Source organism: Gigantopelta aegis, chromosome 8 (genome assembly GCF_016097555.1).
Source record: "Gigantopelta aegis isolate Gae_Host chromosome 8, Gae_host_genome, whole genome shotgun sequence".
Taxonomy (NCBI): Eukaryota; Metazoa; Mollusca; class Gastropoda; order Neomphalida; family Peltospiridae; genus Gigantopelta; species Gigantopelta aegis.
The window spans coordinates 50,261,840-50,276,899 of NC_054706.1; the positions used below are offsets into that span (position 1 = coordinate 50,261,840).

Here is a 15,060-nt window from a genome sequence, read left to right on the forward strand (position 1 = left end):
TTTTTTTTTCTTTTCATGAATATTTAGCCCAACTTCAGAAATAAGGCTTAGTTGAACACAAATTAATACATCACATATTTAAGTTAATGAGCTACACAGGTCTCGTCTACATGTAAAATATTTAAGTTAATGAGCTACACAGGTCTCGTCTGCATGTAAATATCTGATCAGGGCATGTGGCTCTATCATATCACAGGGGCGGGACGTAGCCCAGTGGTAAAGTGTTCACTTGATGTGCGGTTGGTCCAGGATCGATCCCCGTCGGTGGACCCATTGGGCTATTTCTTGTTCCAGCCAGTGCTCCACAACTGGTGTAACAAAAGCCGTGGTATGTCCTATCCTGTCTGTGGGATGGTGCATATAAAAGATCCCTTGCTGCTAATTGACAACAGGTTTCCTCTTTCAATATACGTGTGGTCCGTAACAATATGTCTGATGCCATATAACCATACAATAAAATGTGTTGAGTGCATCATTAAATAAAACATTTTCTTCCTTCCTATCATATCACCTTATAGGAATAAACATAAATTTCTGTCCTTTTGTGTGCACTTTCCCATAGACAGGACTGCACTTACCATTGCCTGTCATGGGGCATTGGTTGATATGGGTAAAACACCACGTGGATCCACCAAGGGTGATCAGTCATATGAATAATCCTACTTTAGGCAAGCACTCTACCACTGAGCCATATTCCACCCACAGAATACATTTACAGTAGGTCTGAGATTGGGCAAACTCATTTTGCAAATGCTAGAAATCGAAAATAATTGGAATTCCAAATGAGTAACACAGAAGTCAGTAGCAACTGGACTGCAACAATTCCCAACCTGGAGGCGGTGTGTGCAGAATCAAAGATGGCGGATGTTAGTATATATACACAAACACCCGGTGCCGAGCAAATGCAATTTATGCAGTACTCTAAAAACATCAGTGGAGATATATTTACCAACAAAAATAAGGCTTATGTTCAAATTTTGTAGGATTGGTAGATTTTAGAATATAGTTTTCACTGAATTCTAACCTTCCAGTCAAGCACTCCCATAATTTTACTGATGTTTATCACCACTGTTTCATTTTTTTTTTTTTACTTCAACCGTTTACCATTTACATGTTTGAATCTTCTGTAAAACACTGGCCTCAGTGGTGTCGTGGTTAGGCCATTGGTCTATAGGCTGGTAGGTACTGGGTTCGGATCCCAGTCGAGGCATGGGATTTTTAATCCAGATACCGACTCCCAACCCTGAGTGAGTGCTCCGCAAGGCTCAATGGGTAGGTGTAAACCACTTGCACTGACCAGTGATCCATAACTGGTTCAAAAAAGGCCATGGTTTGTGCTATCCTGCCTGTGGGAAGTGCAAATAAAAGATCCCTTGCTGCTAATCGGAAAGAGTAGCCCATGTAGTGGCGACAGCGGGTTTCCTCTCAAAATCTGTGTGGTCCGTAACCATATGTCTGATGCCATATAACCATAAATAAAATGTGTTGAGTACGTCGTTAAATAAAACAGTTTCTTTCTTTTCTTCTGTAAAACATTTAATCTGTATTTTTTTACTGTTCTTATTTTTTCCCAAAACCTTTCATACCATGTACACAGTAGAATAGGATAGATGTTTAACAACACCCCAGCACAAAAATTACATTAGCTATTGGATGTCAAACTATGTAATTATCCAAATTAACATACACTCTAGAATTCACCAGGATATTACCAAAAACAAGAACAGTATGTCCATCAGTGAAAAATTGACTCAACTCATTTTGCAAATTAGAATAATAATAAATCATAAATATAATTTACATGTTTTTTTCATACCAGTAGCAACTTAATTAAAACAATTACAACTTTTCTTTATGATCAGCAATACAAGTACATGTAAGTACACAAGTATAATTTCTCTCTCCCAAACATGTGTACATGGTTATACATGTGCAAGGTGACAATAAGCATAGGAAAAGAACTTTATCCATGGACCTAAGTAATATATAGTTCGTTTAGTTTAGTGCTCTGAATGTGATTCGCAAAGGCCTGTTTATAAATACTGTCAATAAAATGATCCTAAAAACTATAAATGATGGCAGTAATGTGAAAATGTTCACAAAATAGTGTGCTCAGTACAATGATTATACATGTAGCAGTGGTTTATCTGAACCATATCAGGGATGTGGTTATATAAATCTTACTATTGTTGTCTGAAAGTTGGTAGATATACTGTACATGTACTTTTCATTGAATTCCGAAGAAACAGTCAGTTATTCCCTTCAATGTTTAATAATTGCAGGAAAAAACAATATTAAGTTAACGACCTTACAAAATCCTAGCTACAGCCCTGGATATTTCAAGCTTTTATCATTTACATGCCGAATGGGAAATTCCCATTCTGTACTTTCACACAGAGTTGTTTTCTTTTTATTTTACCAAATCTTGATTTTAAAAATGATTTAACTCCCTGCAAATTTTTTTTTTTTAAAAAAATGCATTTCATTTTTTTACAACAGGTTAGAATAGATTTGTAACGATTACCTCAGCATGAAAAATACATCGGCTATTGATTGTCAAAACTATGTAAGTACACAAATTAACATACTTTTCAAATCAATCGAGGGTTACCAGAAACAAGAACAGTAGGCCATCAGTACAAAATATGACTCACCTTGTTCCAATTAAAATAATAATAAATCATAAATAATCAGATTTTTTTTATACTATTAGATTTTTTTTCATTGTGATCAACTGTACAATACAAGTACGTGTAATTACACAAGTATAATTTCTCTCTCACAAACGTGTACATGGTTATGTGCAAGGTGAAAACAAGCATAGGAAAGAACTGAGAATTTCCCATTTGGCCTGAAGCTTATATCCTACATTCTGTAGGTCATTAACTTAATATTTTATCCTGCAATCCTTCAAACATTAAAGGGAATAACTTATTTCTTAATAGTTAGAAACAAAAGTATGTGAACCAATTTCCAGTTATATGTTCCTAGTAAGATTTGAAATATTGTCATTTGATATAGTTCAAATAATCATTGTACTGATTCACATATATTTTGTAACAATTTCACATTACTGCCATCATTTATAGACTGATAATATTATTGTATTTATAAAACAATTTGCAAACTCACGTGATAATATTTTGTTTGGCACTCGCACTCACATTCAGATAATAAACTATATATTAGGTTCACTTTATCCCATTCTTACCTTCCAAGGATAAAGCCGATATCTTATGTTATTAACCAGTTATTCTCTATGAAAATATGCCACCTCTTTGGATTTTTTTAATAATGGATTTATATAACAGGTAACAGTAAAACCATGAATAATTATAGACTCATTTCTATACATAAAACTTGCAGAGACTTCCTTATTTCAGTTATTTTGACATATATATTCTCTTGTTGTCAACAAGCCGATTTTTATTTTTGCTATGAAAACCATAGAAAAGTGACCCAACACAAAGATATGGAGATTAAGCAATGTGAAAAAGTTGAAATGTGCAAACCTCATCCCAATCGGTGCAGTTGTGTTCCTCACACCAAACTGTGTGCATTTTTTTTAAAGTGTTATAAACATGTTGCAGATATTAGCAAAAACTTACCACGTGCAGACAAAGGATCTTCAGCATAAGTGAAAACATTATGGAAAGTTCTTTACAACACTAATGAAAAAAATGAAGGAAGATTCTTTACAACACTAATGAAAAAAATGAAGGAAGATTCTTTACAACACTAATGAAAAAAATGAAGGAAGATTCTTTACAACACTAATGAAAAAATGAAGGAAGATTCTTTACAACACTAATGACAAAAAAAATGAAGGAAGATTCTTTACAACACTAATGACAAAAATGAAGGAAGATTCTTTACAACACTAATGAAAAGATTCTTTACAACACTAATGAAGGAAGATTCTTTACAACACTAATGACAAAAATGAAGGAAGATTCTTTACAACACTAATGACAAAAATGAAGGAAGATTCTTTACAACACTAATGACAAAAATGAAGGAAGATTCTTTACAACACTAATGACAAAAATGAAGGAAGATTCTTTACAACACTAATGACAAAAATGAAGGAAGATTCTTTACAACACTAATGACAAAAAAATGAAGGAAGATTCTTTACAACACTAATGAAAAAATGAAGGAAGATTCTTTACAACACTAATGACAAAAATGAAGGAAGATTCTTTACAACACTAATGACAAAAATGAAGGAAGATTCTTTACAACACTAATGACTCGCCTAAAATGAAGGAAGATTCTTTACAACACTAATGACAAAAATGAAGGAAGATTCTTTACAACACTAATGACAAAAATGAAGGAAGATTCTTTACAACACTAATGACAAAAATGAAGGAAGATTCTTTACAACACTAATGACAAAAATGAAGGAAGATTCTTTACAACATTAATGACAAAAATGTAGGAAGATTCTTTACAACACTAATGATAAAATGAAGGAAGATTCTTTACAACACTAATGAAAAAATGAAGGAAGATTCTTTACAACACTAATGACAAAAATGAAGGAAGATTCTTTACAACACTAATGAAAAAATGAAGGAAGATTCTTTACAACACTAATGACAAAAATGAAGGAAGATTCTTTACAACACTAATGACAAAAATGAAGGAAGATTCTTTACAACACTAATGACAAAAATGAAGGAAGATTCTTTACAACACTAATGACATGAAGGAAGATTCTTTACAACACTAATGATGGTGGTTGGAAGATTCTTTACAACACTAATGGCAAAAATGAAGAAGGATGACTTATCGCTGAAGACTACAACTTTAATGCCTAAAATGTAGGAAGATGATTTACAACACTAATGATAAAAGTGAAGGAAGATTCTTTACAACACTAATGACAAAAATGAAGGAAGATTCTTTACAACACTAATGACAAAAATGAAGGAAGATTCTTTACAACACTAATGACAAAAATGAAGGAAGATTCTTTACAACACTAATGACAAAAATGAAGGAAGATTCTTTACAACACTAATGTCATAAAATAAGGAAGCGGCTTTACAACACTCTGAGCTCTGAAGGAAGATTCTTTACAACACTAATGACGGAAAAATGAAGATTCGTTACAACACTAATAATTACAATTGAAGGAAGATTCTTTACAACACTAATTGACAAAAAAAAAAAAGATTCTTTACAACACTAATGACAAAAATAAAGAAGGAAGATTCTTTACAACACTAATGACAAAATTGTAGGAAGATTTTTACAAAACTTGTGTCAAAATGAATGAAGATTCTCGCTCTCACTAATGGCAATTCAAGAATCCTGACATTCGTTTCATAAAATAATGACAAACAAGCTGTATAAAGATTCTATTATAACACTATTTTCACAAAATGGGATACTTCTACTACAACACTAAGGAAAAAATTTTATGATTCTTTACAACAGCAGGACAGCATATACCACAGCCTTTGATATACCAGTCAGGAAAAGGAAAGAAATGTTTGTGTAACAACACATTACCCCATTTTAAACTACAACTATTTCAACACTTGGCCGTGTGCTTATAATGAGTCAAATATCTAATGACATCATATGCATGAGTATAATGCGGCCATGGCATTAAACTATCACACTCTATTATAAGGAAGGAAATGTTTTATTTTATTTAACACATTTTATTTACGGTTATATGTCGTCGGACATATGGTTAAGGAGCACACAGATATTGTGAGAGGAAACCTGCTACTCTTTTCGATTAACAGCAAGTGATCTTTATATGCACCATCCCACAGACAGGATAACACATACCACGGCCTTTGATATACCAGTCGTGGTGCACTGGCTGGAACGAGAAATAGCTCAATGGGCCCACCGACGGGGATCGATCCCAGACCGATCGCACACCAAGCGAACGCTTTACCACTGGGCTACGTCCCGCCCTCCATTCTAATAAGAGTCTTGAGTCTAAACTCTTATGGTTTCATAAGCACAGAGCCAGGTCTAGATAGTGAGAAGAAACCCGCTGCCACCACAAGAATGCCATACCTGAATAGAGATCCACAGCTTGATCCTTGAGCAAGTAGACTACCACTTTGCTGACGTATCTCAACAGGTCTGGATAATTTTCACAGTTGCCCGTCGATCGACACAAGATATATGATGCCCAGGTTTGCTGTAAAAAGACACCAGACATGCAGTTAGTAATGATGCATCAATACTTAATTTACAGACATGACCATAAATTATTTCAACACATTGTGATAATTTTCACAGTTGCCCGTCAATCGACACAAGATATATACAAATGTATGTATGATGCCCAGGTTTGCTGTAAAAAGACACCAGACATGCAGTTAGTAATGCTGCATCAATACCTAATTTAAAGATATGACCATAACATATTTCAACACATTGTGATAATTTTCACAGTTGCCCGTCAATCGACACAAGATATATGATGTCCAGGTTTGCTGGAAAAAGACACCAGACATCCAGTAATGTTGTATCAATACCTAGCATATAGACATAACAATGTATGACAGTGTCTTCCACCTTGCTCAAACCAAGCAAATGTCACTGTTGAACATTAAGCATCCACTTCAAAAAGTTTGGTTTCTATTGTTATACAGTGAAACCTGTTTAAACTGGACCCGGAAAAAAATGGGAATCCTGTCAAAACTGGCTAAGTTTCTAGGTCCAGAGTTTTCTAAATTCTAAAATGAATTACCGCACGTGGTACGGATGTGAGGATGAATGAGATTCTGGTGAGGGCAGACATGTTAAAAAGGGTTGAACAAGAAGAGATGGGTTGGAAAGTGAGCCGAGAGTTATAAGGCTGGTGATACAAAAGAGAGCAAGAATAAGCAGAGGTAGGTGGAATAGTGAATGTTACAGTTATACAGTGAAACATGTTTAAAACTGGACCAGAGTTCTAAAATGAATCATCGCATGTGGTACGGATGTGAGGATGCATGAGATTCTGGTGAGGGCAGACATGTTCAAAAGGGTTGAACAAGGAGAGATGGGTTGGAAAGTAAGCCGAGAGTCATAAGACTGGTGATACAAGAGAGAGCGAGAATAAGCAGAGGTAGGTGGAATAGTGAATGTTACAGTTATACAGTGAAACATGTTTAAAACTGGACCAGAGTTCTAAAATGAATCATCGCACGTGGTACGGATGTGAGGATGCATGAGATTCTGGTGAGGGCAGACATGTTAAAAAGGGTTGAACAAGAAGAGATGGGTTGGAAAGTGAGCCGAGAGTTATAAGGCTGGTGATACAAAATATGCAGCAAGAATAAGCATACTTAGTGGAATAGTGAATGTTCACAGTTATACAGTGAAACATGTTTAAAACTGGACCAGAGTTTGCTGTAAAATGAATCACGCACGCAGTACGGTTGTATCAATGCATGAGATTCTGGTGAGGGCAATATATGACATGTCATCCACCTTGCTCAAACAAGCAAGATGGGCTGATGAAAGTGAGCACCCACTTCATAAAAATGGTGATACTATTGTTATGCAAGATGCGCAGAGGTTATTATGTGTACGGAATGTTACATTATACAATGAAACAGGTTTATATATTGTTATATCTGGACCAGAGTTCTAAATGAATCATCGCACGTGGTGCGGATGTGAGGATGCATGAGATTCTGGTGAGGGCAGACATGTTAAAAAGGGTCGAACAAAGAGAGATGGGTTGGAAAGTGAGCCGAGAGTTATAAGGCTGGTGATACAAGAGAGAGCAAGAATAAGCAGAGGTAGGTGGAATAGTGAATGTTACAGTTATACAGTGAACCATGTTTAAACTGGACCAGTTTTCTAAATTCTAAAAATGTGACCCTATAAACACTGGATCCTGTCTAAATCGGATGAATGTTAGGTTTCCGGCATGTTCCAGTATAGACAGGTTTCACTGTAGTATGTTACTGTAGACACATAATGCAGTACTGTCTAGAGACATTTACATTGTATCTGTTAAACAAGTATAACCATTGTTCCAGTATAGACAGGTTTCACTGTAGTATGTTACTGTATACACATAATGCAGTACTGTCTGGAGACATTTACATTGTATCTATTAAAGGGACAGACCCTAGTTTCAACCTGTGAAAATTAACAATAAGCTTAGTTAATCTACAAGCTTACATGTATAACACATTTGGATAAAGTTACAACTGAGTAAAACACGAGTCTGTGACTTTAAAATGGTGAAATACCCTCTAAAAATAGACTAACACTCGACTCCATAACTGTTACTTCTCAGACGCACGTGCGTTTTTAAACTTCCCACAGGCAGGATAGCATATGAGAACCAATGCATTTTGTGACATTAAAACACCAGGATGACCAAAAGCACTTCGAATGTACAGCGGAAATTGATAATCTAAACAATAAAATCTAAGTAAAGTATGATTACAGTTGTCAAAAACGGCTACAATAGTCAAAAATATGCCTTAGTGTTTAGAAACTAGGGTATGTGCCTTTAAACAAGTATAACCATTAGATTATTTATTGCACCCTTAAAATAAATTCCAGCTGCTCCCAAATTTGATCCACGCTGACAAACTGATACAACGTGAAATGGCAACAAACGGAAAGCTCCCCTTATGGGACATACTAGCACAGGACTATGACAATGAAAATCCCTGCCACTGTTATGATTGTGAATGAAACTTTGTTACGCATACATTATGTTTAACAACACACTAGAGCACATTGATTAATCTAATTAATCATCGGCTATTTTCTAGCACTGTGCAAACATTTGATACCCCGACCAATTCAAGACACGTAGTACACCAGAGGTGGTGCACTGGTTGGAAAATAAGCCATTAGAATTGAAGGAAATGTTTTATTTCCCAACTGATCCACCCAACACATTTACTGCCAGCTGAAGTTAACAAACAACAAGCACCCCTTATGGGGGACATACCACACAGGATATGAGAGAGAAAGCTCTGCCGCTGTCGTGAATTCAAATGAGCTAAATTTGTTTTGTTTAGCAGCAAGGGAGCTTGATTATATGCATCGACATTGGATGTCAAACAGGATAGTGACATACCACGGCCTTTGTTACACGAGTTAATGGAGCACTGGCTTTTAGAAATAGCCCAGTGGGTCCACCGACAGGAAACCACTATCATCCTTGACCAGTTGTGGTGCACTGGTTGGAAAGAGAAAAATCATTGACAATCAGCTGAATGGATCCATCGAGGTGATTCAATCATGCGATGCAAGCACCTCAACTGACTGAGCTAAATCCCACCCCTGATTGTGAATGATGTCGACATGGAACTGCTACTGGTTAAACTCACCTTCAGGTAGGCGATGAGGTTGCGGAATATCTCAGCCTGAGTGTCTGTCTTGTCAGTGATTACCTGTAAACAAGAATTCCATGCAATTAAATATCTCGCCACCATAAAATTTAACATATTCGGTGACACTAATAGTTGCATCCATAGATATTCATTAAAAAAAAAAAGTGCATCGATCTACGACTTATAGTTTGTAAGAAATGGAGCTACATGTGTAAATGCTAAAACACAAGGCAAACGTTGATGTCCTCAGTTGGAAAAGTAATACATGTGCCTATATCTCGCCTGTTTAGTTCATAAAGGTGAGATTAAAAATATGGATAACTTTGCAGGGTCGTGAAAAGTATGGTGTTACTATGAACTTTACATCCAAGGAAAGGAAATGATTTTTTGAAAAATCTAGACATTATAAAAATGTCTAATGGCAAGATTATCTACATATATGTATTTAAAACACTCATATATTTAATGTATGAACTAAAGTAATTTATTTTTCAATATCCATACATTTGCCACACAATTATTTAACAAAGATAAAAACAGTCATTTACATTGCAATACAGATTCCACAGAGTTGAAACAGTGAGAAACTTCTTGAAGTCCACCCCATTGTCAATAAACAGCTGTACGAAGTCCACTTTGTTTTCAACTAGGGCTGTCACCATGGCATCATACAGGTCAATTTGCTGAAAAATAAAAATAAAAAGCTTAGCAATGTTGTAAATATTAATACTAGGTCACAATTTAAAAAAAACAACGTAATGTTTGCTGTGACCAGACAGTTACACTGTTTTTTTTTTTTTTTGTCAGCCATAATTCTTCTTACTATTATTATATTAATAAATAGAATGAAAACAGAAACTGAATAAATTAATGAATAAAAAAACAAACGACCAAAACATGGCCTTGACTTAACTTAAGTATTCAAGAACAGATTAAAACCACAACATGTACCTTCCAATAGTTCCGATTTTCTATACTAAATATTTCTTCTCTAGCAATGTCACAGCGATTCCAGGCAAGAGCTAATGCAAGCTGGGAATTAGCATTGGATTTGTTGGCTAAAAAACAAAATGATACACATATTCAAGTGGGCACTCTGGCACTGAGCTATATCATATTCCCACTAATGACACGGCACAATATTTCATGCTAACTGTCCCTTGTTTGCTTGTAACTTCACATTCATGCAAACTGCCAAACAGTTAAAATACTACCATGAATGAAAAATCAGTTAACTTAAAAAGTAATTTTAAATGTAAAATATGGAGTACAGAATGTTGCACTTGTAAGTGAGTTAGGCAGGGAACATTTTGCTTTCAAAATTTTGATTAGTAATATTTCTAGTCAACTGATTAGCAACTACTATTTAATGTTTTAATATGATGTAACAATCTCTGAAACTTGTGTAACGAATCGCGATGTGACAAAATATTCCCTGTTAGGGTTTGGTAACTCACCAGTTATATCATTCATTGAAATCAACATTCAGTTACCTAGTATGCAAAACTGTGAATCAACTTCCGGTTACCTAAAATGTGGAAATATTGTTCCCTGAAATTATAAGGTATGACACTGACCCGTATACGTGTGTTTGTAGTGTACATCTCACCTTTAAGTAGCGCATACAAAATGGCTCGATCAATATCCTTGTTGGAATAAGCTGATTCAAGGTTGAAAATATTAATCTGAAATGGTAAAATATTCTTACAAAGTTAGGCATGGTATTGTGCAGTGATAGCTAGACTTCACAAAAATGGTTCTACATACATGTAATATCAAATAAATAGCAATCTAAACATCCAAATACATGTACATATCATAATACTCAACAAATTAGTTAAGGGCCTGTAGATATCTTTGGTATTTTTCTTTAAATAAAGTCTAAAACGTTGTGGTTTCTTCTACTGTAAGGTATCGATGGCATGTCCTAAAAATTAAAGACTTAAATGAATCATTTAGAGCAAATAAAATAACAAGTATTATTACCAAATTACCAACCAATACATAATGAATACTAGCCGAATAGCTTTTCGGCAGTTTTCATAAATACACGAAAACCCATCAGGTGCAAGATTTTTGTGTGTATCACAGTTCAAACTTTACTGAAACAATGTTTAGAAGTCATTTGTGACCAAAATAATGCGACACTAGCAAAGAAATTCCAAAAAGGCTACTGGCCCTTAATTAATTTTGTGGAGTATAATATTAATTTAAACATTAACAAATACATTCTTTAGCACAACCCCACTCTCCCACCTCCAATAGTACGTAATATATATTATCTAGTTTTTATATGATGTGATTATGACATAATCACCAAATACATGTACAATGCGTGATGTGTAATATTGTTTAAGATTTTAAATTTTTAGTGAATTTATCAAATTGTACAAAATAATTGTAGCATAATAACTGAACGACAACTTACGACAATGATACCAAATTGAATAATAAAACAGTAAAATAAAACTGTAAAAAATAAAAAAGCCAAAAACAAAGGTGGAATAACAAATATCAGTTTTAAAAATATATCTACATACCAGTCTCCTGTACTGTAACAATTCTTTCAAGCTATGAAGGCATTCATAGATTTTTTTCTCCTTGTCGTTCTCAGTTTGCTTATCCCAAACAAACATTTTCCGGGCCTTCTCTTTCATGTATTCATCAAATTCCTTGGGAAAGTCTGTCTTCTCAGGACTAAAACATAATTACATAAATCACAACTTTAAAGATCATTGACACTAATTTTTCCCAAGTATAGTTTATGTTTTTTTAACTACACCAGTAAAGTACATCAATTAATTAATCATATGCTCATGAATGTTAAACATTTGGTAATGTTGACAAATAATCTTCAGAGAAAACCTGCTACATTTTTCCATTAGCACCAAGGGATCTTTATATGTGTATGCACTCTACCACAGACAAGACAGCACATACTACTCCCTTTGACAAATCAACAATAAAACATTTTATGTGTATGCACTCTACCACAGACAAGACAGCACATACTACCGTATATCTTCGCCTATAAGTCGAATTTTTTTCACCCAAAAATTATTTTATAACTTGGGGGGTCGACTTATAAGAGGGTAAAAAAAATTCACCAAAAAATATTACTGTTTTGGGGATTATTTTACAAGTTTTATTGTTGAAGTATGCCATGTATTTATACTCAAATATGTTAATTTGACACATTTATTTTTTATAACCTATTTTTTTTGGCATTAGAACGGTTTTGGTTATGCGAAAAGGCGTACGATCTCTCACATGCCAAGACAACAGTCCACTTAGTTAAATTAACAGTCATAACTAATAGTAAAAATGTAAACAATACTAACTACCTGTTGCCTGAGTTTATTTTGAAATCTGGTCACTGACATTAATGGTTGTTCAAACAATGTTTTGGCGGTGATTAACTTCATGAATATTACTAAGCTTTCCCTTAAAATAGACTGATCTCTGCAGTTCACTTATCTAGAGCAATAGGGACACACATCATTTGGTACAAAACCCAGTGTACTTTCCAGAGTTATCCTCCTTACATGTATTAATATGGCGGCAAAACGTGATACTTTCAGTTTTATCGTAGTGATCTGTTGTCAGTGTTTATAAATAAAATTGTTGTCTGTGCACAAAACCATCTGTACAGTACTATACAGTAACAGTCAAACAGCTTTCACTCTCTACTAAGGGAATATTTCGTTTTGATGCTATGTAATAATGATAGTTTGATTGGAATAGTCTGATCATATTGCGATGTACAAAACGTGAAAACCGAAGTTTGTAAAATAATTTTCTTTTGTTCAAATATTATTGTTCTCATGTGCTGAAAATAAGAAATATTTCAATATTTATAAGTAGTTTTTCATGGGTCGACTTATAAACGGGTCAATAAAAAAATACGTTTTCAGGGCTTGAAATTAGGGACTCGACTTATAGCCGAGATCGACTTACAGGCGAAGATATACGGTACTCCCTTTGACAAATCAACAATAAAACATTTTATGTGTGAGCACTCTACCACAGACAAGACAGCACATACTACTCCCTTTGACAAATCAACAATAAAACATTTTATGTGTATGCACTCTACCACAGACAAGACAGCACATACTACTCCCTTTGACAAATCAACAATAAAACATTTTATGTGTGAGCACTCTACCACAGACAAGACAGCACATACTACTCCCTTTGACAAATCAACAATAAAACATTTTATTGTACTGTGTGAGCCAAATGTTTGTTTTTTAAAGGACTTCAAAATTCACTAACACTTAATAGAACTCTGATATGAGTACGACATAGTGTGGATGGAAAAAACGTTGCTTCACCTTCAACCCCTGTACTTAAAAAACATGTCTACAGCAAAAAAAACATGACATGGAAAAAACACTGAATACAATCCACAACAAAAAATTGCTCTGGAGAATTAAAAACTCCATGGCTTTGCTCATTGTCATTGGTAATTGCAGGGGTTGCCCCCCTTCCCCTACTTCTAACCATTAACTAGCGTGGGAGCTGGGAGGGGCATGGGCAAGGAATAAAATAAAGTACTTTATCTAGTTTAAAAGTTGTTGTTTTTTAAGTCTAGCTGGAGAAGATTCTTTATTACTGTGTCCTGATTATCTATTTTACTTCCCTGCCCGTTTTTTTTAAGGCTATTTACAACCTTATATTTTTCACACACTTTGAGACATACAATTTAAAAGATTCAGTTTTTATTTCAATTTTTTTAATTGATATATTATTGAAATAAGACTTTAATGAAAACAGTAAAGAAGTTAAAAATCAAAACCAACTCTTTCTTATTCGGCTGACTATGTCTGAAGCCCTGCGAGATAAAGTCAGCTGCCTTCCCCGTTCCCTCAATAACAACAACAGGTGTCTGTTGATGGACGGACTCACGGACGGTTGCCATGGTGTTCACTCCACCTTCCACAACCAAGAGAACATTGGGAACATGAACACCTGATAGAAAATAAAACACTGACAATATGATGTCAACAACTAGCAATTTAGTATTCTAAAAATCTCTCGATAAAACAATTTATAGAATGTCATTTATTTATAATAAAAGAAAATAATATTATTTTTAAAAAACCCCAAAAACCCCAATGTGATACTAATAAACAACATGTATAAAGGCATTGTAATAAGTTGAGACAGTTGTTTAGATATAATTATCAGGAAGTTACCAAATGCCAAGAGAGGTATTTCATTTTTTTACAAAAATCTAATTTAAAACCCACCAAAATGATCAAAATGGTTTTATCGAAGAACAAATGTATGCGAGGGCCACAGCACAGCACACAGCTTAAAACATATAACACTCTATTTGCAGTCAAAACTAATCAGACGTACTCTGGTTTTGAGCCACTCCTGTTTCCACCTTTTTCGATATGTAACTTTCCAGGGCAGTTCGGAACTTGATCTCCCCTCCATATATGTTCTCTGTGCCATTGTCGACGAGTATGAAGTGAGTGTGGTTGTGATCTAGTGGGGCTCCTCGTGTGTCAGCCTGGACATCTTCAATGGCATAGGTTGCTGGAAACAGGCCCATGTCCTGAAACATAAGTCCACTAAAAATATGAGATCAGCATAACAGACAGAGGCGGATCTAGGGGGGTGGGGGCCCCAGGGGCCCACCCCCCATAAATTTTGCAACATTTATAATTTTATTATATATTAATTTTCATTTTTTTTATGATTCCCCTCCAAACCTCTC

General features: G+C 34.7%; 1 protein-coding gene across 1 annotated transcript in view; it reads right to left on the reverse strand.

Annotated features, from left to right (window-relative positions):
• LOC121379703 (transient receptor potential cation channel subfamily M member 2-like) overlaps positions 1-15,060 on the reverse strand; it is a 36,463-nt gene that overhangs the window by 8,916 nt on the left and 12,487 nt on the right. The window contains exons 6-13 of the mRNA XM_041508354.1: positions 14,697-14,898; positions 14,135-14,303; positions 11,870-12,026; positions 10,939-11,014; positions 10,281-10,387; positions 9,878-10,012; positions 9,327-9,389; positions 6,049-6,175 (exon numbers count right to left, since the gene is read on the reverse strand). Of these exons, the coding sequence (XP_041364288.1) occupies positions 6,049-6,175; positions 9,327-9,389; positions 9,878-10,012; positions 10,281-10,387; positions 10,939-11,014; positions 11,870-12,026; positions 14,135-14,303; positions 14,697-14,898 (1,036 nt within the window). The remainder of the gene's footprint in view (positions 1-6,048; positions 6,176-9,326; positions 9,390-9,877; positions 10,013-10,280; positions 10,388-10,938; positions 11,015-11,869; positions 12,027-14,134; positions 14,304-14,696; positions 14,899-15,060) is intronic.